At 30.7% G+C, this 22469-nt stretch overlaps 1 protein-coding gene across 3 annotated transcripts in view; it reads left to right on the forward strand.

Annotated features, from left to right (window-relative positions):
* LOC142327756 (uncharacterized) overlaps positions 1-22469 on the forward strand; it is a 112071-nt gene that overhangs the window by 79579 nt on the left and 10023 nt on the right. For 2 of the 3 annotated variants that reach the window (XR_012757086.1, XM_075371136.1), the window contains exons 15-21: positions 276-355; positions 3426-3459; positions 6335-6861; positions 13139-13390; positions 17230-17436; positions 19755-19934; positions 20791-20926. Coding sequence is in view for 1 of the 3 variants with exons in the window: in XM_075371136.1 (XP_075227251.1) it covers positions 276-355; positions 3426-3459; positions 6335-6861; positions 13139-13390; positions 17230-17436; positions 19755-19934; positions 20791-20926 (1416 nt within the window). In the remaining 2 variants the exon portion in view is untranslated. The remainder of the gene's footprint in view (positions 1-275; positions 356-3425; positions 3460-6334; positions 6862-13138; positions 13391-17229; positions 17437-19754; positions 19935-20790; positions 20927-22469) is intronic. The other variant, XR_012757111.1, reaches the window with a different exon arrangement.

Raw genomic sequence — 22469 nt, forward strand, 5'->3', positions numbered from 1 at the left:
AATTTTGATTATAAAATCTATACGTACAATAAATGATTACAAATTACAAAAAAACTGTATGGATCCAAACATATACCACTAATACAGAAATTAAAACAAAAATTGAAACTTCCAGTTACTAACTAACCTGATATTGGGGAAGGAATAGAAGATGACAATGCTGAAGTAGTTGGCTTGTTGAGAAAAATAACCATACCAGTTAGTGGTTAAGAATTCATCCATGAAACAGAAAATATTCAAATGATGTAAATAACTTTTATATTATTGTATTACAGGTGAACCGGATAATCCATGTCCTACATCTGCAAAACAACCTGAATGTGGTCCATGTAGTGGTACACCTGGAAAATCTTTGGTAATTTTAAACTCATTTTTCTTTTTTTATATTTACAATTGTTTTTCATTTAATCATAAAGAAATGTGTTGTTACTTTTAGGATAAATTAAATCAACAAAATCTCCCTTTTTAAATATTTACAAATATCACAAACAGGAAAAAATTTGTATAATTTTGTGATTTGTAATATTATTTACACTACTTGGAAGTGAGCATAATCTGTGTAGCAACTAGTGCTGTTATATCTTGAGGCTAGTGTTGAGCTTTATTACTGGTGGTCACTTTCACTTTGGATCTTCCACTAATCATTTGTTGGGTGAAGGTGATTGTTGGGTGGTTGAAAATTTGATAAAAAATATTGTCCAAAAAATAGTAATAATATACTTAAAAGAAAAAAAAAATGAAATTAAGTTTTACTTAAAAATAATTACAATTTTGAGGCAAATAATTTTAGTGAGTGATTATACACCTGATTATTGTACAATATTTCCACCTAAAGACTCCTAAAAACTAATTTATAGAAAGTGTGCACTATTTTGAACCTTAAGGGAAATGTTTCTTTTTGGCCTGTATGTTGAAAAAAAATTAAACTGAAATTAGTAATTTTCTGATAATCGCTGAACTTAAGATTAAATCCTTGCAATTTCTATTTAATCGTTTTTAATTGTGAGTACACTGTAACTACAGCAGTATTCTCATAACATGCTGATTTCTTCTGTATTTGAATTAAGATTAGGATCATTTTATTACTTTTAATATTAACAGTAATTTATAACTTGTAATTAATACATTAAGTGAAGTTAATAATAATCTGTAAAGCATAATGACCAGAGTTAAATATATAGAGGCACAATATAAGGGTAAATTAATTCATTTCCCATATTAAAATTGGGACAAAGAAAATAATTTTTTTATGGTGATGTAAAAGTGTGAAAACATACATATTTAATTTGTTCCCCTCTTGACTGTCACCCCCACAGACTGTCCTTTAAATTTGGATAGCTTGACATGATATTTTAAAAGATCTACATTAAAATTAAAAGATACATTTAAAAAGATCTACACCCCTAAAGGGTCTAAGAAAGACAAAAAACCCCATCCAAAAGAATGCCCCACTGTTTTGTAGTTGGCAACAGAACATACATGTTTAGCCTTCCCAGCACCACCAGTATTTTCATTGCAGAGCAGTTTGCCATTAATAAGACCTTTAATTGCCATTAATTCCAAAAGAATGAAATATAGTTTGACAGCTATGCAGCATTCCCCAGCATTATCTTAAAGAATCAATATGCTGGAAGTCAAAATCCCAATTCTTTTACTTCTGGATTGATTGTTATATTATAATAGATTGTTTGACTATAAAGTCAGTTATTTTTTATCAAGGCATGAACTCTGTTTATATTTGCTATATTAAATATGCTAATTCTTATTGAGTTGGTTATTGAACTTTCTAGATTTTGGAGGTGTCATTCCACCATAATGTTATTTCATCCTAATTTCCTTGTTCTTCTAAATACCTGATTCCATCTCCTATCATATCATTCATTATACATTATGTATTTTCAGTATACACTTTGATTTCACTATACAGTAAATTTCTAATATTCAAAAATACATTACAGATTCTACAATAAGACATTTCAATTAAGTTGTATATACACTATTGAGGTGTACTATTTATTCTACAATAGAATTTTTAACTTTTTAAACAACCATTATATATATTGCATTTAAATTGCTTTGAAACTGAAAACAAGTTCAGGGGCTTCCTTAAAATAAAATGTTGCTCATTCCTCGAATTGTGTAGTCCAACTAACAAACTTGTAAGATGACAAAAAGTATATGAATAAATAAAGTACATGGTATAAATTGTGATTTCTGTAACGACTGAAAGTTCAAAGTGTATAAAAGTGATTCCAATGAAATCCATTTTCAGTATGATATACCACTGAAAAGCATACATACATACAATGGCAGTAATTGGCCCTCGCTGAGAGATTTTTAACGATATATCATATTGAATAAAAATTTCAGTAGAATCATATTCTACTGAAATGCATTACCAAGAATCATGACTCACACAAAAATAGTTTGTGTGTGTGTGTGTGTGTGTGTGTGTGTGTGTTGCTAATAAAAATTAATAAAAAACTTGCTAGTGAAATAATGCAATTTTCTGCAATAAAAAGAAAATTTCTCATCCTTGTGATCAACCACTTCAGAAATGGCTCAATTTGTTTCATAAATTCCAGTATTTTGTTTATTCAGTAAATTTTGCCAATCAACATATGCTGATTCTCCTTGACTTTTACTTGAACACGTTAACGCAATCTCATGCGCAAAAGCCTCAATTTTTATACTACCTATTACGTGATGTGATATTTTTCTCTGGCAATCAGTTGTACAGACAACTAATCAGCCTTTTGAACATATATCAGCTGCAGCATATTCATCCTAGGTCTCCTTTAAGTAGCTCTTGATACCTCTGTGACCAAATAGATTTTCTGGATGCTGCATTTGTGACATTAACACTGTTCACTAGGTCATATTTACTCCATCAGATTTTATTTACTTCCAACAGCCCTTCCATGAATAATTGCATTTAACTCTGAGTAACATGCCTGATTGTCATAAACACTTCTGTCTCTCATTTTTGTAAGTTTCTGATATATCATTCCAATAAACCAGCAGTTACCTTATTTCTGCTTTCTCTTTCTGGTTGTTAGTCCCTTATATCTGCTTCCTCTTCTGCCTGAGGAATCTTCTGAACCTCCCCACTGAATATTGAAGTTAAGAAACAGAGGCATCCTTTTCCTTGTCTCATTCCCTGACTTATTATTTTGTCTCTTTCAACATATGCCAATTTTTCCTGACTAATTGAAAAAAAATAGTAATTTTAATTATTTATTTTGACAGTACCTGATAGTAAAGAAGTTTTCCTTTATAGTATAAAAGTTTTCAGGCACAAAAATGTGCTTTCTTATTTCTATTTCTGCACTGCGTAATTTTTGTTTGAAAAATTATTTAATGATATTTTTATTTTTTATATTTAAAAATATTTTTTAATTTAATTTTTTCTATTATTGTTTCAGTCATCACAGTCATCACTGGGAAAAACGCTGACAGGTTGGGTTTTTTAGTACCTTTTAATTAGTGTTTATGTTAGAATAAGAATAATTTTTTCTTTATTACTAGGAAGGGCCTTCATGCATGTAGCTTATACTCACTGTGGATCTAAGCTAAGTATGTGATTGGAAATTTGTGGCGTACAGGCTATAATTATAATATAGTCATAATGTATGGCAATATTAATAGCAACCTATTAAAATGTCTCTGTAATTTATATCAGCAATCGATCTAATTCCAATCCATTTTTCATACAGTGGCAAAAAAATTAATCCAGAGTATTTTCAACAAACTTTTATTTAAAAAAAGTTTTATTTAAAAATAGTTTTTGTGCTACAATTCACTTCCCCAAGTCTTCTTGTTAGTATGGCCCATAAAATTTTCCATAGAATTCAAGTAGGGAAGTTCTCTTGTCCATGAGACCACTTAAAATTTTTGGTTTTTGAAGAACTCTAGACTTGCTTTCTTTGACACGTGACAATGATAGAAGGTCCTAGTTGCAAAATGAGTTCTGGGTTCTTCTGCATAAGTGGGACTATTTTTCTTCGGCATACGTTAATGTTTTGGTCTGAACTCATCATCCCATCTACAAGCATAAGTGCTCCTGGCCCTTCATTTGTAAAACATCCCCAAAACATCTTTCTGGCTGGTGTGCAGGTGTGCTTGCATAGTCTTCTCATCTCCTAACTTAGAAAGAAATAAGACATTTGAAAAAATAACTTTTATCCATATCTCAATAGTCCATTCTTTATGTTCCTTTGTTGAAGTCTTTTTGTCTTCATAACTTGTCAGTAACTGCTTTTTTTTAGGTTTCCAAACAATCCTTCCCACTGCCAACAATCATCTACGGACTGTTGCAGAAACATTAGTCCCACTGCCTCTCAAGTTCCATCCTGTGTAGGCATGGTTATCATTTTCCATTAACATTTTCCTTTTCTCTTTGGAGAAACAGAACCTGTTTCCCTAAACCTTTTCACTGGTTTCATTTACAGTATCTAACCCCCACACTACTCACTGTCAATCTGCCTTTATTTGTGTATGTTGGGACAGAGCAACAATTTTTGATGGCTTTCATGAGGTATAATGTATAACAAACTTATAACAGAAACTCACAAGGACACCAAAAACTAATTGAAAATGAATTATAAAAGTACAAAAACCACTAATTTTGTATGTATATGAACAACCTGAAACACAAAACAGCAAGCAGTTTGCCACAAAATGAAATTTCCTACAACAGAATAAAATTAACTTTGTTCTGATTAATTTGTTTGCTACTGTAGTTTTAATTATATGAGCTTTCTCTTGGTCAAATAGATGAAATAGTGTTTACTTATAATCAAAGCACACTTGATATATTGCATTAATTTCAGCAGCATTTTATGAAAAGAGCTACTCTTTCTGTTGACTTATTGCATCCCTGTTATTTATGCAACAGTGTATACAACATTGTTCGTAAAGCACTGTTATGTTTAAAATTTTATATTTTTCTGAATGAAAGTAAATATAGGAGAATTTTTAAGCAATACTAAAATTACTAAAGTAAAAAAAATTCAGATTTTTCAATAAATTCAAAAATTTTTCTAACTTAATCATCTTTTCTGATACCACTATTATGTAATGAAAAAAAAAATGAAAATGCCATGCAATGAAGTGAATTATCTCTATGGAAATTGCTTTAGCTTATAAAATTCAATTTTTTTTTAAAATTTGGTAAATTTTGATGAATTCTGATGAAAATTGTGAAGTTTAATATAATGTGTGAGTATATAATTACACTGTAATGCTTCAGTATATTTTATATGGAATGAAAGTCATGTAAAAATCACATAATAGTAAAATTAAGAATATGGGTAGCATTCAAAATATTAAATATTTTGCAAAAAGCATGAAAATATAATAAATTTATTATAAAATTAAAATCATTCGCTTTAAAATTAAGATGCAAATTGTTTTTCAGAGGACCTTTTAGAACTAGCTGGGAATCTCTTTCTAAAAAGTAAAATTTTGTTCATGGGACATTTGTGCTGTGTAAAATTTGCCAGCACATCCCCTTTTGACCAAAACAAGCATTAACACAATATAATTAAAGTAATCTTAGGGATGTAAGGAAATGAACAATAAACAATGCCACTGGTAAACTCCACTCCAGAAGTTTTTATAATTAGCTTCAAAAGCCCTTTGAAAAACACTTTATTGTTCTAAAAACACAAGTGAATTGTTCAAAATTTGTAAATTTCTTTTTGAAAAACTAATGTGTTAGTTTATGTGACTGGTTATGTGTGTTATTTTGTTACTGATTATGTGTACATAATCAGGCAAACATTTATTATGTACAAACAAAATTCAGCCTTCAGTTATGACAGCTGTTTCAAATTACATGTTTGTATCATCCATTTTGTCTGCTGTGACATCATCCATCAATCATGTGTGTTTAGCCAGTTGCTCTGTTAAGTGTCATCTAGCATCTTTTTATTCCTTCAGTTTCAAAATGTCATTCCTGATGATGCATTTTTAGACAATACCTGGAAAATATAGTGACTTACAGAATTTTACTGCTTATTACAGTTCTTTCAGAGACATCTGCTTGAAAAGACATCTGTCTTTCTTTTCTCAAAAGACAGTTAACTGGTGTCATTACATTAGCGCTGCCACCCTTGTTTCCCCCTCTACATTTTATCTTCTATTATAGTGAAATCCAAAAAAGTTTTAAATTTTAAATCATTTTGATTCTTCTTAGAATCATCTTCTAATAATGTTTTAAACACATAAATATATTAAAAATATATATCACACACATACATATGCTTGTGTATATATATATATATATATATATATATATATATATATTAATATTAGGATTTGTTTTGAACAGATTCGCAATCAGTACAGCAACCATGCAATCAGGCTAGTATGAACATGTCACCAAAAGAAGAATTTCTAGAGAAATTGAACAGTGTTCAAGGAACACCACTTCCTGACCCTAACTTCAGGAAACAAGTTTTATCCCGTCAAGTAATGCCTCCATCTCAGCGCCGTTGGTCTGGTGGGGGATTGTGTGGAACTCAGAATAGTAGTAATGTGATAACACCAATCAAAGAAGAGAGTGAAATTGCATCAGTTAAAACAACTTGTTCAGGAAAAAATGATATTTCTGAACTACTTCGGCAGTGTCGAGAGGAATTATCAGCATTTAAAAAAGGAGGTACACCTACCTCGTCATGTTTAGGGATCCAAAATTCCCTACAACAGAAAATAGTAGAAGAGGATGCCCATTTATTTCAAATGATGGCCGACTCTCAGCAGGAGTGTCATGCAAAGCCATGCCAGCAGCAACAGCAAGTGCCTCTCCAGATACCAAGATTAATGAGTCCAGCTGAACTGTCAGTAGACACTGTCCCGGTAAGTTGTATTAATTCTTCAATAACTAGTTATTTAACGTGTTTTCTAAATACTTATCTTATCTTATCAATCTTTTCACTGTAAATTTTTCATGTCATTTCTGGCACAAAAGCAATACTCACTATTATAGTTATAATATTTGTAAACGTTGTACCTCATCTCTCTGCCCCTTACTATTCTGATTACTGAATCAAGTGTCAATAATAAACTTTCATTAAAATCATAAAAATTCCTATTTCTAATTAAAAATATATATCCTCCGTTCTTAGGAGGAAGGGAAAATTTGGCATAAATTTTTATTTGCCATAAGTGTTTTAAAAACACAAACACTTGGGTTTACTTTTTAAGGGTTTATTTTTGGTTAATGACAATATGAATATTGTGGCTAGTGACAGATACAAATTTTATATTTCTAAATATTGCAGTTCTGAGAGAGGAAATAATTTCCATTTTTTGAAATTTAGTTTTACTACAGCTGACAGAACAATAAAATTTTCTTAAAAATATTTTATATTCCTAAATAATATTTTTAAAAAATTACTACATAACTCACCTGCAGCATAGCATTTTGTTATATATTTATATATATATATAAGCAGATTTAGTCGCTTGTTTGTTTTTAGCTAATTTTTAGAGAAATACTCTACTTTAATAGAAGTATATTTAAAAAACAGCAGTTTTTACAGTAATATAGTGATTTGATGAGGATATTAGGAGGTTGACAATTTAGAATGTTTTAAATTTATTGATTTAAAATGTTCATTACAACCAGACAAATTAACAACGCCGATACAATAACAATAAGTGACAATTTATGAATTCAATATTAATATATTAATTACAACCACAATAATAATCAGGATAATAGTAAACAACAATAATGTTACATGTTAATGTAATGACAAACAAATCTATTTATACATAACAAAATACATGCCACAATACATAACTAATCAGAACAGTAAACATAATGTAAAAACAGAGCATAATACATAGTTCATGTAATCAACAAAGAATAAGAATCATATTACACAACAAATAATGATAAATATAAATAGTAAATAATAAATACAGATTACACAAGTTTAAAAATTAATAATCATTAGGAATTTATTCCCAGTAGATAATAGAAAACTAGAATTCAAGACCATTAACAAAAGAAACCACTAGCTGTAACCCTTTTTAACCACTAGTCTTATATTAACTAACAATCGTATAAAGTTCACTTGGGAATACTTTTGCTGTCTACCCTAACAGTTTATGAATGAAATTTATTGCATTATTTCTTTCACTTTTACTGTAACTTGCCGATAGTGTTTCTTGTTTACTGGAATTGCTCATGGCATCATCTTAATCGACGCCATGAGTATACAGTTCAATACTCTTTATCGAACTGTACACTCTCCACGCTGGACTAATGTCTCGCAGGCTCACACTTGTGTCTCCTCGCTAGACCAATGTCGTAACGTCTCTTAGACAGGTTCTAATAGTACTGATTCTTAGCTGGTCTTACTGGGTTATTTATACTGCTAGCATCTTTACTTGCTGGACCCGAACCCAAGTGAAAGCGTGCGAGAACAGTTGACTGAGGCTTCTGTTACCATGAATTCCAAACCTCTGGTCTCTTCTCACTGTACGACAGGTGTTCAGTGTGTGACAGCGTTCAGTATAACAAGACAATTGTAAAACGGACCTATTCTTTACAACAAAAATGGTTCTCCTTTTTGTCCCTTTCTGGATTGCTCCAATTATTATTCTTTCTATTACTTTCGTAATTGGTAGTACTTGTCTTATCTTATATTACTTTTCAAGCTTGTAAAATAATTGCTTGTAAAATAAGATTTTCTTCTCCATTGCTTTTCCAGTTCACTTCTATTCCTAAATTTGGGTCCTGTAGTTTCTATTAATGTAATGTATCTCTTTGTCTGTTTCCACCTCAACTTTAGTGGATGTGACCCATCTTATAGCTTAGCCTCTTCATTCTATTCAAGCATTATTTTTATGTACAAAGGTATGTGAATGTATTGGATTCAATATTGCTTATAAATGTTCTAAAGATTGTTTTCTTCAAATTTTCAAAATTTTTATAGTTAAGACACGTAAAAATTATTCCATTACTTGTAGTAGTGCCTACCAAGCACAAACTTTGTACCCACCACGCGCCGACTTTGTTGTACCCACCACGCACACTTTGTTGTACCCACCACGCACACTTTGTTGTACCCACCACACACACTTTGTTGTACCCACCACGCACAGACTTTACGGAAGCTGAGCTCATAATAAATGATTTGATGGGCAGAAATCATGACTGATGTTCAAAGAAGAAGCTACCTCATCAGTGGTAACTCGCTTATCCGCTAGAATAATCTCTCGAGCTTGCTGACTGGCATTCTGCTCCCTCTTCATGCGTCACACTCGTCCAGTCATTTTTAAATTTATAAATAAATAAATCTATTGTGATAATCTAGAATCTAGAATTTTCAGCTCTTTTATACCCTCCTACCGGAGAAATCAAACGCTGCTTGTTGTTTCTCTTTGGATCAAACTGCTAGCGGAGCGGTCATGTTTACACAGTAATAGCCGGAAAGCAAATGACGCGATCTTGATCAAAGTTTGTAAGACTGCAAAATAATAAGTACACACGTGTTGAAGGCAGTATAACAACCTTATAGCAGAAGTTAGATCATTTTTGAATCGTCCTTGTATAACAATATATTCCCTGTTATTTCTAACAGGGAATGAAATTTTACAAAAAAATTTACGTAAATTTACAAAACCAGTTTACGTAAAATATGCTAATAAAGGGTGGAGCAAAGGAAACTAATGTTTTTCATTACTGAATAACTTCGGTTTTCTGAACAAATCGTAATTAGGTTTGGAAAAGGTCAGTAAAATGTCGTCCTTCTTGTCAGACGCAAATTCGGAGCCTATTCTCAAAGCTCTGGCACGGCTTTCTCCAACATTTCATTCGACACAGCTTCGATTTCTTGAACAGAACTTTTTGGTCTTCGATTATGTGTGGCTTGTTCAAGTACACTATTCAAGGTAGTCTCACAAGTCACAAATCGATGAAAAGGAAGAACATCGCAAAATCGTGAAATGACATGTCCAAGGAACATTTGTCGATCAACGTAAATCGATGCTCTCGCTGTGAGAGCTGTGGCACCATCCTGTTGGAACCACATTTCTCATGTTCACCCGATGCCTTTCTAGTTCTGGACGCAGGAAGTTGAACATGTCGATGTAAATGCATTGATGTCACTGTAACTGCCGTGTTCCCTCTTCTTCAAAAAAGTAAAGACCAATAATCCCTGTCTTTGAAACACCGCACCACACTGTTACTTTTGATCTGTGGAGAGGTTTTTGCTGTAGTTCGACGCCAAGTACAAAGAGTTCAGACAGTTAATCTTCCGTAAGAATGGTGTTCATTACTCCACAAAATCCCTTTCACTTAGCTGCTGGACGATCATTATTTTGTGTGGGTGAAATTTTAGATCACGTAAGATGCGAGAAGCGAACGACGTACATACCCAGTGCTTACAGCCTGTCGTCTAGCGGATTGTTTCGGACTAGCAATAACTGCCCTTCTCACTCTGTCCACGTTTTCTGCCGATCAGACTGAAAGGGGAAGGAGAGAGGTGGTTTATACGCCTAATCCCATGTATACAATGTATACGATGTTTTGATCTGGAAGTGCACCTTGATGTTAGACATCAAAATTTTGACGGTTAGGGCATCGAACCGTGGCCACAGCATCATTTGTTCCTAAAAAAAACTGCTCGAAAGTAAACGCACAATCTTTTACACTCCATAGCGATTGAAACTGCGTAATCTTTGCTGTCGGCAAGAAGTTGCCGAAGGTTAATACTCCTCTTACCACCGAGTACTAGCGATTTAAAAATCATGCGTTTCCTCTGTTTTTTTACCCGTATATCAAACATTTGTTGTTAGCTGTATGTAAAGTTTTTAGCTGTCACTAATGTTGTTGGTCATGTGTGAATAAATATAAAAGTATTAAACCTGTATATTGCAAATTGTATTCTACTGCACCATGTGGATTTAACAGAATTCTATTGATACGAGGGTAAGTCAAATATTATCCGCATTGCAATAAATAGGAAACTTACATGTACATCATTTTTCATTATAATTATTCCCCTTGCATTTCAACGCACTTGGTCCATCGTTGCACAAGCACCTTGATGCCCTCTTAAAAGAAGGTTTTAGGTTGAGCTGCGAGCTAGGAATGCACCGCTTCTTTCACTATTTCGTCCGAGGTGAATCGACGGTCTCTTAATGCCTGTTGAGTGGACCAAACAAGTGGTAGTCAGGGCAAATCAGGACTATACGGAAGATGAGCCAGTACTTCAAATTTGAGAAGTTGTTGGAGAGGATTTTAAAAATTAGTATTTTTTGAAATATAATTACATTATAATTTATTTGTTTATTTATTTTTCAGTTTTTTGTTGAAAAATAAAAAAAATAAAATCAGTGTAGATATAATGCAAATTAAAGTAAATGTAATTAATTAAGTTAATATAATTAATTAAAGTAAATGTAAACTCTTTGGCAATTATTACATATTGCACCCAGTACTCAACTGATTTTATTTTTATCTAGTTACCTTGAATTTCAATGACTTCTACATTTGAAATTACTAAACATAAAAAAGTATTACTTTTTTCTTCTAAAAGACCTGTTACCTATGACACTGTCATAGGTAACAGTAGCATTAAAGTCCTGTTACAAGTAGCTCCATTAAAAGATGTTTCTTACTACTTGCCTCTAAAAGGTTCTTTGAAAGAATTCACAATATTTTTAGAGTTCACATTTTTGTATAGTGTTAATAAGTTGTTTGTGCTGTTTTACATACTAAGGAATATTTTAGAAGATCAGTTCACAGTAAAATTCAGTGACCTGAGTTAAGGTAAGAAAAATTAAGGTAAGTTTTTCAATCTCTTAGTGCTACTTTCTGTAAGTATATCTCCCTCCCTGCAAATCTTTTGACAAATCACACTCTGTAGATTAGGTGTGACTTCATTTTTTCACTAAGTTATAGTACTTTTATTTTATATCCTATTTTCTATTTGGTTTTTATTTTTAACTAAGTGATTTTTTATTTTTTATTATTTAGCATAAAACATATCATAATTTAGCATAAAATGTTTGAATCGTCAGGAGACCACTAGATGTGATAAAAAAAGGTTGATTCTGTAGAAAATGGACTGTAATAATGTATAGTTATCTACTTTAATAGACAGAAGAAAGGAGTCTTGTAGGAATATAACAATCTTTAGAAAATCATTTTCCACACTGGAGGAAGGCGAACATATATTTCTTAACTGATATTGTTTTGAGTATAAACAAAAATGAATAAATGAATAATGTTTGCCACTTGAAAGTATTACATTAAACATGTAATGCCTAATACAGATTGATGCATATTTTGTGGTATATTCTGTTTATGGTAAGGAGATTCTGAATCTAATAAATAGATAATTAATCTAAGCTGTAAGATGAGTAGCTGGACAGTTTAAAGAACCATGTGAAGTTTTATATCATGAAGAGGAGAAAAATAACAGATTCAGGAAATTCTGAGCAAAGATTTTTTTTTTAGGCTTGTTTCAAAAGAAAAAGAATTTCAATGTGTGATTCCTGCACATCATAACTCAGGAAGGGAGCAGTGGTATTTGGTAAATAAATATGTGAAATATCCAATTTCTTTTATGTCGGCATCAAAAAAAGACACTTTGGCTCAGTAATAAATTTTTGATATAAATTATCCATCCTTAGTCAATGTTTGATAGTACTAGAAAAAGTTTCATAGAAAATTAAAAAAGGCATGTTTTAAAAATGTTTGATTATAAATTTAATTATAATAAATTTGGAGCTTGAATGTTCCAGATACTTAAAATTTAGAATATTTATAGCTCAATATGAGGAGTGCATTAAGAGTTACACGAAAGCCTGGAAAAAATTCTGGAGAGAGATAGTAATAAAGAGGTATATTGCTAATATTTCATGGATTAAAAACTTCTGCAACCAAACCTTATTTTGCACTACTTCTTTGAAAGCATTTCCTGGTTAATATCTTCACCATTTATGTTTAATAATCTCTATCTGAGAAAATGGTTGTAATATTATGAGGGTATGTCATATCCAGGTAAAATAGTTAAGATAAAAATTGTTATTCATGTCACCAAAATTTTCAATTAACATAATTGAATTTGACATTCAAAATGCTTAATAGAACAAATCTCTTTTCTTGTTTCAGAAGTTCAGTTATTTGTCAACTTCACCATTTATTACTCAAAAATCAAAGATCCAATCTATTCAACCTCAGCTAAGTGCAGAAAGACATGCCAGTAACAGAAAGAATAGCAAAGTTGGTAACAGAAAGAGTGGCAATAGCAAAGTCGGTAACAGAAAGAGTGGCAATAACAAAGTCAGTAAGAGTGGCAGTCGTAGTAAAGACAGAAACAGAAAGAGTGGCAATAGAAAAATTCAAAGCTACAGTAATATGAAGGTATCATTTTTTCTAATCTTATTCTAAAGAAGCTAAAAATTGCAGCTTAAAAAGATTAGAAGAGGTCTTGAATGAAGATATTCTTTTCAGAGGGCCAAATTCTTGCATTTGTTAAAAATTATTTTTAAATGCTGGGAAATAACATGTTTTTTTAAGTAATTTTTTTTAACTTTTGCAGCTGTACTTTTATTTTCTTGTGATTTCTAGGCAAGAAGTCAGCTTTAGCTGTAAATACTTGTGCTGTACTTGTAAATACTAATGAGTTTGAAGAAGGTACATTAAATTTTCTTTCCAATCTGGGAAAGTAATATCTCAGCTTGTTAATATCTTCAGGCCATAAAGAGAAGAATAATGTTAATGAAATTAAGCTACTTCTGACTTGGCTCATTTTTAATACATTGCTTCAGGATTTAATACTTTGAGAAGTGTAACCACAGGTGATTGGTAAAGTTCTTCTGCATCTGATTAAGCATATGTGGAACTACTGTTCTTGAATGAATTGATATAATCAATGGAAATTATTCTTGAATAAAATCTCAAACTTGGCAAGTGTGCATTTCTATGACATAATAAATCTATAAAAGATTGTTATCTGTGCATAGCTGAACCATCTTTTCTTGGATATTAACTATTTATGTCTTCTCAAAAGCATCTCAGAAGTACTTTAACCAAGGAATGGAGTTATTGTTATTATGCCATATAGAAGAGATGTTAAACCTTGCTGCCATGTGCAATATTTTATTAAAAAAGAACCAATTTCATAAATTAGAAAAACTGGTATCTGCTACTTTCATAATAAAATATAAAGGAGTGAAACTGATGATAATCATACTGGAATGTTTATGAACATATTTCATAAATATTAACATTTTAATATTATAACATATTAACTTATCTATTGCAAAAGATAATTTCTGTTTCCATAAGACTATTAATTGCTTGGAAAGAAATGTATTATGAATTTTTTTTGAAATTAAATGAATTTTTGTTAAAAACCAAAAACTCCTTCCACCACTACATCGAATGTTGTTATATCTACTGTAATTGAAAATTTTCTAAATTTTTTCCTTAGAAGTGTCAGAATGTGTACTTTATTCTACGAACTGTGTATCAGCCAACAACTCAATGTTCTTTTGTTATTAATTTTAAATAAATTTTTATCAAAATCTATTGCATAGTTAACATTATTCTATAACAGTTTTTTCTAATTTTTTATTCAGGTTTTATCATTTCTTGGACATTCTTCTTGGCTTTTCATTTCAGAAATTTAGTTTTGTATTTATTTTTCACATTTTACCCAAAGATTCTGAAATTGATTAAAGCTCTTTTTTGTGAATAATTTTTATAAAATTTGTTTTCATAAAAAAATGCAATGTTTACACTTTACAGATAATTAAAGATAAAATTATTTTAATCTTTTTTTGAAAATTTTAATCAAAATTGCTAAACCTATTTATGCATAGGCTATGTTTATCATCATTTCTTAATTATCAGATAAAAACAATATTTAATCTAAATCACTGATTCATTACACTACACTACATTTATTACATCACTGATTTACTACCTAATAGGACAACAACAATCATTGTACTTATTTATGCAGATATTAATTTATGCACTATACATTCAAGCATTGCATGTATAGCATTATACATAATTACACTAAATAAAATGTACAGTTCTTTGTTTAATATTTAGAATTATTTTTACGTTTCTTATTTAAAACTTTTTGAAAGTTTATTCAGCTTTTTTATGTTCACAATATGGTTTCCAATCATCTTTATTCATTTCCTTCATTTTTTTCTGCTAATAATTTTAAATGTCACACCATCTCAACCAGATTAAAATCAGGATGGTAAGGTGGAAATCGCAGAATCTTGATGCTTGTTTTTTTTAATTATTACTTTATGGCTTTTCTATTTTTTCTTTTATGGCTGTGGTATGGCTCATTATCATTAATCACTGATTGGGGGTAAGATCAGAAATTAATTTTTCAGATGCCAACATCATGAAATAGTTGATGCTGTCTATAATATCATTGCATTTTGAACTAGTTTTTAAAGCTAACTTTGCATTTGGAACATGCGTTATGATTCACCAATCACTTTATTAATCTGCACTTTTACCCCTGCTCTACTGTCATCCGACCATGATTTTTTTGTTGAATGGGATGTTAAAAATATAAGATTCAATCAAACCATGGAAGAATTTTATTCTATCCTCTTCCACTGGATGTCTTATTTTTCAATAATAATTTCCTAATATTATTAATTTTACATCACTTAAAAGCTCTTTCAGGTGCTAGTGTATAGTTTTTGTAATTTCACATAATTTACTTAATGTATGTAATTGAAAGCAACTCATTCAACACACCAAATCTACTTTCAAAATCAGTTAAGAGAATTAGACAGCCTTGATCAAGGCACTATAAGAAGAACAGTTTCACGTAAAACACAATGAACTGCTGTGAAACTGTTACAACACCTTGATCAAGACTCACTGATTAAGTAGTTTTAGGTGTGCTGAATGACTGATTTCGATTAAGAAGATCCTGCTGTTCTTCAGATTTTTTGAACTGTGATGTTGAAATCCCACAAGCCTGCAGCATTCTTTAATTCATAATAAATGTTTGTCATCTAATTTTCCTAAATTTATAGCTTCTCTCCATAAATCATACTGGTGTCATTTTATTAGTCACTTGGGAGTGTAATATATACAAAAGAAATTTTCTCAAATTAAATATTAATTTTGATAAAAATGTTTGCTATTTATGAAAATAGTTACTCTGTATTTCAGAATACTCTGGTTTCTGAATGAGCCTAATTTTATGAGAAAAGTTATATAATGCCTTACCAGCAATTATCTGCCTTGTACAAGCAAGTAGGAGTTACATTCATCAAGATACTATACATACTTGTACTCTGTAGTATGTGCAGCAGTTAAATATGGAAGAGTATATCAGTGAGGCAAAAACTTCTTCATATAAAGTATTGAAGAATGAAATATTTTTCCACAATTCGTGGAAACTTACGTCTAATACTGATTCATTGTTCTGCTTCCTGAAACCAGTGACAAGCTTGGTTTAAGCTTTGTGATTGTGGTTTTCAAATGCATTGACTTTTAATATTATAAGATCTAGTTTCAAGTAATGGTTAATTTGGAGTTGAAATTTCAAAGTAATTTGAAATTTAAAGTAATTTCAGCATGTGAAAAAAGAAAATTTGCCACAACTTTCGTTTTGCTTTAGTGTGAAAACCTCTAGGATAATCTTGCAAAACCTTCACATAAATATTGCAAAAATCTTTATCAATGTATGTTTCAAAAGTTATTTGGACTCTGCATCTGCAGTCTTTTTTTGTAGAAAATTAGCAGATCATTCTATACATTCTTTCCACATTTTCTTGACCTTGTAACCTTAGAAATTTTGTTCTTTGTATTTTACATATGCTATTTCATATGTGCCTTGGTATTTATGTCATCATATTTTAACAAACGAAACTGATATTTCTTCAAACTTATTAATTTCAACTCCATTTAAGTATCAGAAACTTTGTCATTGTTTACTACTGGCAACAATGGGCATACATATAACATGAAGGTAAATCTTACCAGTCAGTTTCTTAGAGCGGAAAAAATACTCATAATTGGTCAATCACACTTGCACTTAATTTCTGCACAAAAAATCCACGTTTGAAAAAACATTTGTAGGATTATTTTGTAAATAATCCAAGTTTTTCTTTTATATTTTGAGTATTGTGATTATTTGGGTGTTCAAAGAGAACTATTTATCAGTTCTAAATATTATCAGTTTTAAATATTTTGCTGTTTTGTTTTAGCAAAGCGAAGCCCCTGATGGTGAGTATGATCCTGAAGAAGAGGAGCCTTGTGAGAGTGAAACAGATGATGAAGAATTAATTAGAAGATACCCAGCATTTGGACCACCAAAACAAGAAGTTATACGAAGTTTAAAAGATACTTTTCGGTTATATAAAGCTCACCTTGCTAATCTGAGAAGACGTTATTTTGGTGATGTTGTTAAATCTGTGAGTAAATTTTCTATAATTTAATGAAAATTTTTTTACATAGTATATACTCTATTGTTAACATTATTATATCTCATACTTTGTGATATTTGATCACAAAAATTGAGATACATTAGAAAAACAAAAAAAAATTATAAATTTATAATTTTATAAATATTATATGTAATAGCTTATGTTTTTGAGAAAAATGTTTTTGATATTTAAAAAAAAAATTGAAAATTTAGGAAGAAAAGAAGTTATTTTATATTAAATTCAGTTAATTTTTAAAAAGTATCTCTAGTGTTCAGGGTTGGCAATGAGTATCCTAGCAGTTAGATGATATTATGTGAAGTAAATTTGCAATATGGTACAGGATGACTAGTGTATTCTTTGAATCTGATATTTATATTCTTAGTACCTAATCTGGGATTTGACAGGATATCCCTAGTACATTCTCAGACCACAACATTTGTTCTCCACAGGCCATCCATTCAACATCATAGTGACATTGCTATGAAGTATGTATAGGTTACAGTTGTATAACGTTCCTGAGCAGTACTTGTAAAAATAGTGTATGTGAAAAATCTGTATACTGTTTGGTATTTTATTTTTAAACTGCTGATTGTAGAATATTTTAATACTGATCAAGAACGTTAACATACTGAATATTTAAATAAATGTAGAACTAGAAAATACACATTGTTTGTGGCAGTAGTTTTTGATGCAGTCCTATGTTCAATAACCATCCCATGTTCCCAAACAAAAAATAGTCCAATTTCATTAGTCAGCACTTCAATAACTGTCTACCAGATAACTTAAGACTGTGAACTGTGACTTATTTAAAATTACTTTTCTGGTAATATCAAGCTTGAATTGTCTATTTTCACAGAAGATGCAGTTTCACCGCCAAATTATTCATTATTTCTGGTAGTAATCCAAGAAATTAAAAAGCTTTGTACTTGCAGTAGGTTCAATATACTACCACAACATTTCTTTATCCACACTACAGTTGGGTATGAATAATATGGGCCATACATTTTAAAATAAATAGCTAACCATAAATTTTTCAGCTCATTTTAGGGGGTAAATAAAAAATGAAGAAAGTAATGTTGCACAAGTTGACTTTTTCAAACATAAGTGTAATTATTACAATACTGCATGATCTTGAATGAACATGCTAGTGCAATGTAGTGACAGGGGATCAGTTGAGCAATGGCTACTGTGCAGGAGAAAGCAATGTGGGTGTACTATGGCTTCATGAAAGTGGGTCTGTTGATACTAATCATAGAGGTTTTTGTTTAGTATGGCAGTGATCCTTTTAACAAAGGCTCTATTAAATATTGGAATTGTAGTATACAAAAAAGATGCTGGCAGCCCTCCTGGGGACATTACAAAAGAGATTTTTTACAGAACCCTGGGTAAATCAATGTGTGAATTTAGAACTGGAAATACTGCAATCAACAATTGTGAAGTTTTCCACAAAGGCGCCTAAAAATTCTGCATACAAAATTCAGTAGGTGAATGCCACAAACAGCAAAACTGCCAGGTTATATAATAAATCTTGCAGTTATAATTTTGTCATGACATTCTTGATAAAAGTAAATGTATTAAATTATTAGAAAAGTAATCTTCTCTGATGACCAGAGAACTATCATCATTTACTTCCAACAAGATGTAAACCTTGTGTGGTGGTGTACCATGTTAGGGGGCCTACTTACATGATATTTCCTCAACATTGGATTGGCTGTGATTAATTCCTTAGCCACCTTGATCCCCTGATGATAAAGCACTTGATTTCTGTCTTGGGGGGGGTGTGTCACAACAAAAGGTCCTAATTAATGTACTACTAACATTTGTATTTATTTTTGGTCCTACGCTGATTTGTTGAAGTGAGTTTTTTAAAAATTAAATTTAAAGATTTCATTGAGAATAAATTTTGCATTGTTATGATGTACTGCTTAACAGTTAATTTCATTTCAAATTTCTAGCATAGAGTTGAAGAACATTTTCAATCAAGTAATACACATATTTCATGAAGCACATCTGATATTTGCTAATGAATTTCATCCAGTTTCATACTTTGAAAATTAATTGTGATTAGGGTTTTATGAGAGTTGATTGCCTACAGATTTTTTAGATGTGATGAATTAGTGGAAGAGCACCTTGTATTGTTAATTCAGAATCTTTATTACTGTATTCCATTTATACTGGCTTTCTTTCAGATTTTCACTATGTTAAAAATGACATACTGAAAATTTACATCCTTATTTTCTGTAGTCTTTTAATATTATTCTATTTGATTGTTAGTAAAATTACCTATTTATTTTCCTAATTAATAGATGGATACTGTTGAAGATATCACACCAGATATTGCTGCTGCTATGGTGTATTCTCAAGAAGAAGGAAAAGACTTAAAAGGTGCACCTCTGACAATGTATGAATATCTGTATCCAGAAAGTCCAAGTCAACCTCTAGTGTCTATTGCTGATGTGACATCTAATCTTCCAACAGGATATGATGTAAGGATTTATGATGAATAAATTTTTTAAATAAATTTTAAATTGTATTTATTGTAAAGTAAGTCGTTAAGTTTCTTATTTCTGTTAATAAGAAACAGAATTCTAATAATAATCTAATAATTATCATATAATTATTAGAGATTCTAATAATCTCTAACGATTACAAATTCTGCTGCAATTGGTTTTGATACAACCATAATAATTGTAGACTACTTGAAATAAAACACCATTTGCTCATGATTGTGGCACAGATATTCATAAGTATATAAAGCATCTCATGGCTGACTTGCTAAGGAATTTGTGCGTTTTCCTTTGCTATGACTCAGATGTTACTGTTAACAGGTAGGCAACTGCTTTTTTATTAATGCTTATTACAGGCAGACCTCTTTTTGTGCCTATGGGAACTTTCCAAGGCTTGAACTTATTCATGTATTGGAAATAAATCCAGTACTATATCCACTACTCACTCATAATATATACTTTTAATTATGATCCCTAAATCAATAATTATTTATTACAGTGTTCTTCAGTTCATTCTAATTGCTATTGTTCAGAATATTCTTCAAAATACTTTTACTATTGCTTGTAATATGTTATTATAAATATTTGTACATGCTTCTTCTCTTACTTATCAAATAAGCAAAATAATTTCATGTATTTAGCTTAGTATTTGCTATTTTATGCATGGAATAAACTAAATAAATGTTAGTTGATTTCCCAGTGCTAATTGTTGGATATCGAATGAATTTTTTAGTATCAGCTAGAAACAGAACCACTGATACCAAGATTCCATTATATTACTACTCTTATCTACATTATACTGTAATTTTACTTTGTTTTTTTTTTTTTTTGATAGGATATTGTAGTACCATTGGTACCCCCAATGTTTCTACACGCAGCAGATTTTCCAGGTTTGGAAGATCCATCAATGTTGGATTCTCCTAGGGTTATCCAGATTGGTCCCAGTCCAAACTTGGCTGAGGAGCCTGGAAGTAAGTTCAAGTTGTATTTTAATGGAATTAGTGATTTAGCCATAATGGTAGATTGTTTTCGTCCCCATTTATACATGACAGTTAATGTAACTAATTAATAATTTTAATAATGTCATTAGCTTTTCTATTTCATAATTTTAGAGAATCATTACGAATTTTGTCAGCCACTTACTTGATATGAACAGCTTTATTGATATTTCCATGACTTATTTCTACAAAAAACATTTAAGTTGAAGGAAACAAATAAAAATGCTGTGTGGTGATGCTCAATTTCTAACCAGCTTTTTGTAACTGTACTAGAGTTGTAAGTACTGATGAGTGTTATAAAAAATAAATTAAAGCACTTTGCAAAAGGGAAACTAATTATTATTGTATGATGGAGCCAGTTGAAGTGTTTCTTAGTTTGCCTAAGAATCTACTGTTCTTCCACTTCAAATAAAAAAAAATCAGTAATATTCCCAGAAAATATGAATAATCAATGCTCAGAATTTGTTTGATTTTCATATTTTCATAAGTTTTGAAGTTGTAATAGATGAAAGTCAAACATTTTATTATGATTGCCACCTTCTCATTTATATTGATCTCACAGCCAATTCCATTCACTTTTTTCTTCAGACAGTAATCGAGGAACCAATTAGACAAGCATTTATTTGTGCTGTCAACATATTTTCTATTGTGACATTAAAATTTGAGAAAATGTATTATGATAATCTACTTAGTGAATAAAATCTTGTCATAGTTTCTTTGGTTGCACCCAAGGCTACCCAAAAAAATTTTATCACATAACCCTATCATTTTCCTTCATTGAACAATAATGCTCCATTCTGAAACCTAAATTTATTGTACAATTACTGCTGTGCACCTGCCTTTTCCCCATAAATTTTTATTAACAAAAATGGCAAACAACATACTAAACCTGAAGATTTTTATCATAGAATAAGAAAATAAACAATACGATTTAACAATAGAATTTAATATTGTTCAAAAAATATAAAAATCTCAAATTACTTCTGGCTACTCAAGTTCTTTGTTGAATCTATCACTTTCTTAGTTAATTTTGCTCACAACGGCCAAATCAGTGCACAAAGAAACTAGATCACCTTTCTTCTTAGTTATATTTGTGGAGGTGACTGCTGATGCTGGTACAACACTAACATCAGCTGCTGGTTATTGAGGGCATCTAGTTTTTCTTTCATTTTAATTTCACAGAATTCTTTATCAATGCATTTATAAAATATTGATTGTGGATGCAATTTATTAAATTTAAATACCTTTATTTAATTCCAGTTAAACTTTTCTCCACTGGTGTTTACAGAATATTTACCCATCGATGTGCATAATTTTTTTAAATCATAAACTTATCCAATCTGGGCCTCAACAACTGAATATGGCTTGTTCTTTTTCTTCACTAGTGTGATGAATGGAACCCATTGAGTTAGAACATATTGAATGTATCCAGCTGTCAGATATTTTTGGAAAATTGTTTTTAATCTATAACTCATTAACCGCATATAAGTACACAGACGTACACATTTATTTTTAT

Source organism: Lycorma delicatula, chromosome 1, assembly GCF_047948215.1.
Source record: "Lycorma delicatula isolate Av1 chromosome 1, ASM4794821v1, whole genome shotgun sequence".
In the NCBI taxonomy this organism is placed as follows: Eukaryota; Metazoa; Arthropoda; class Insecta; order Hemiptera; family Fulgoridae; genus Lycorma; species Lycorma delicatula.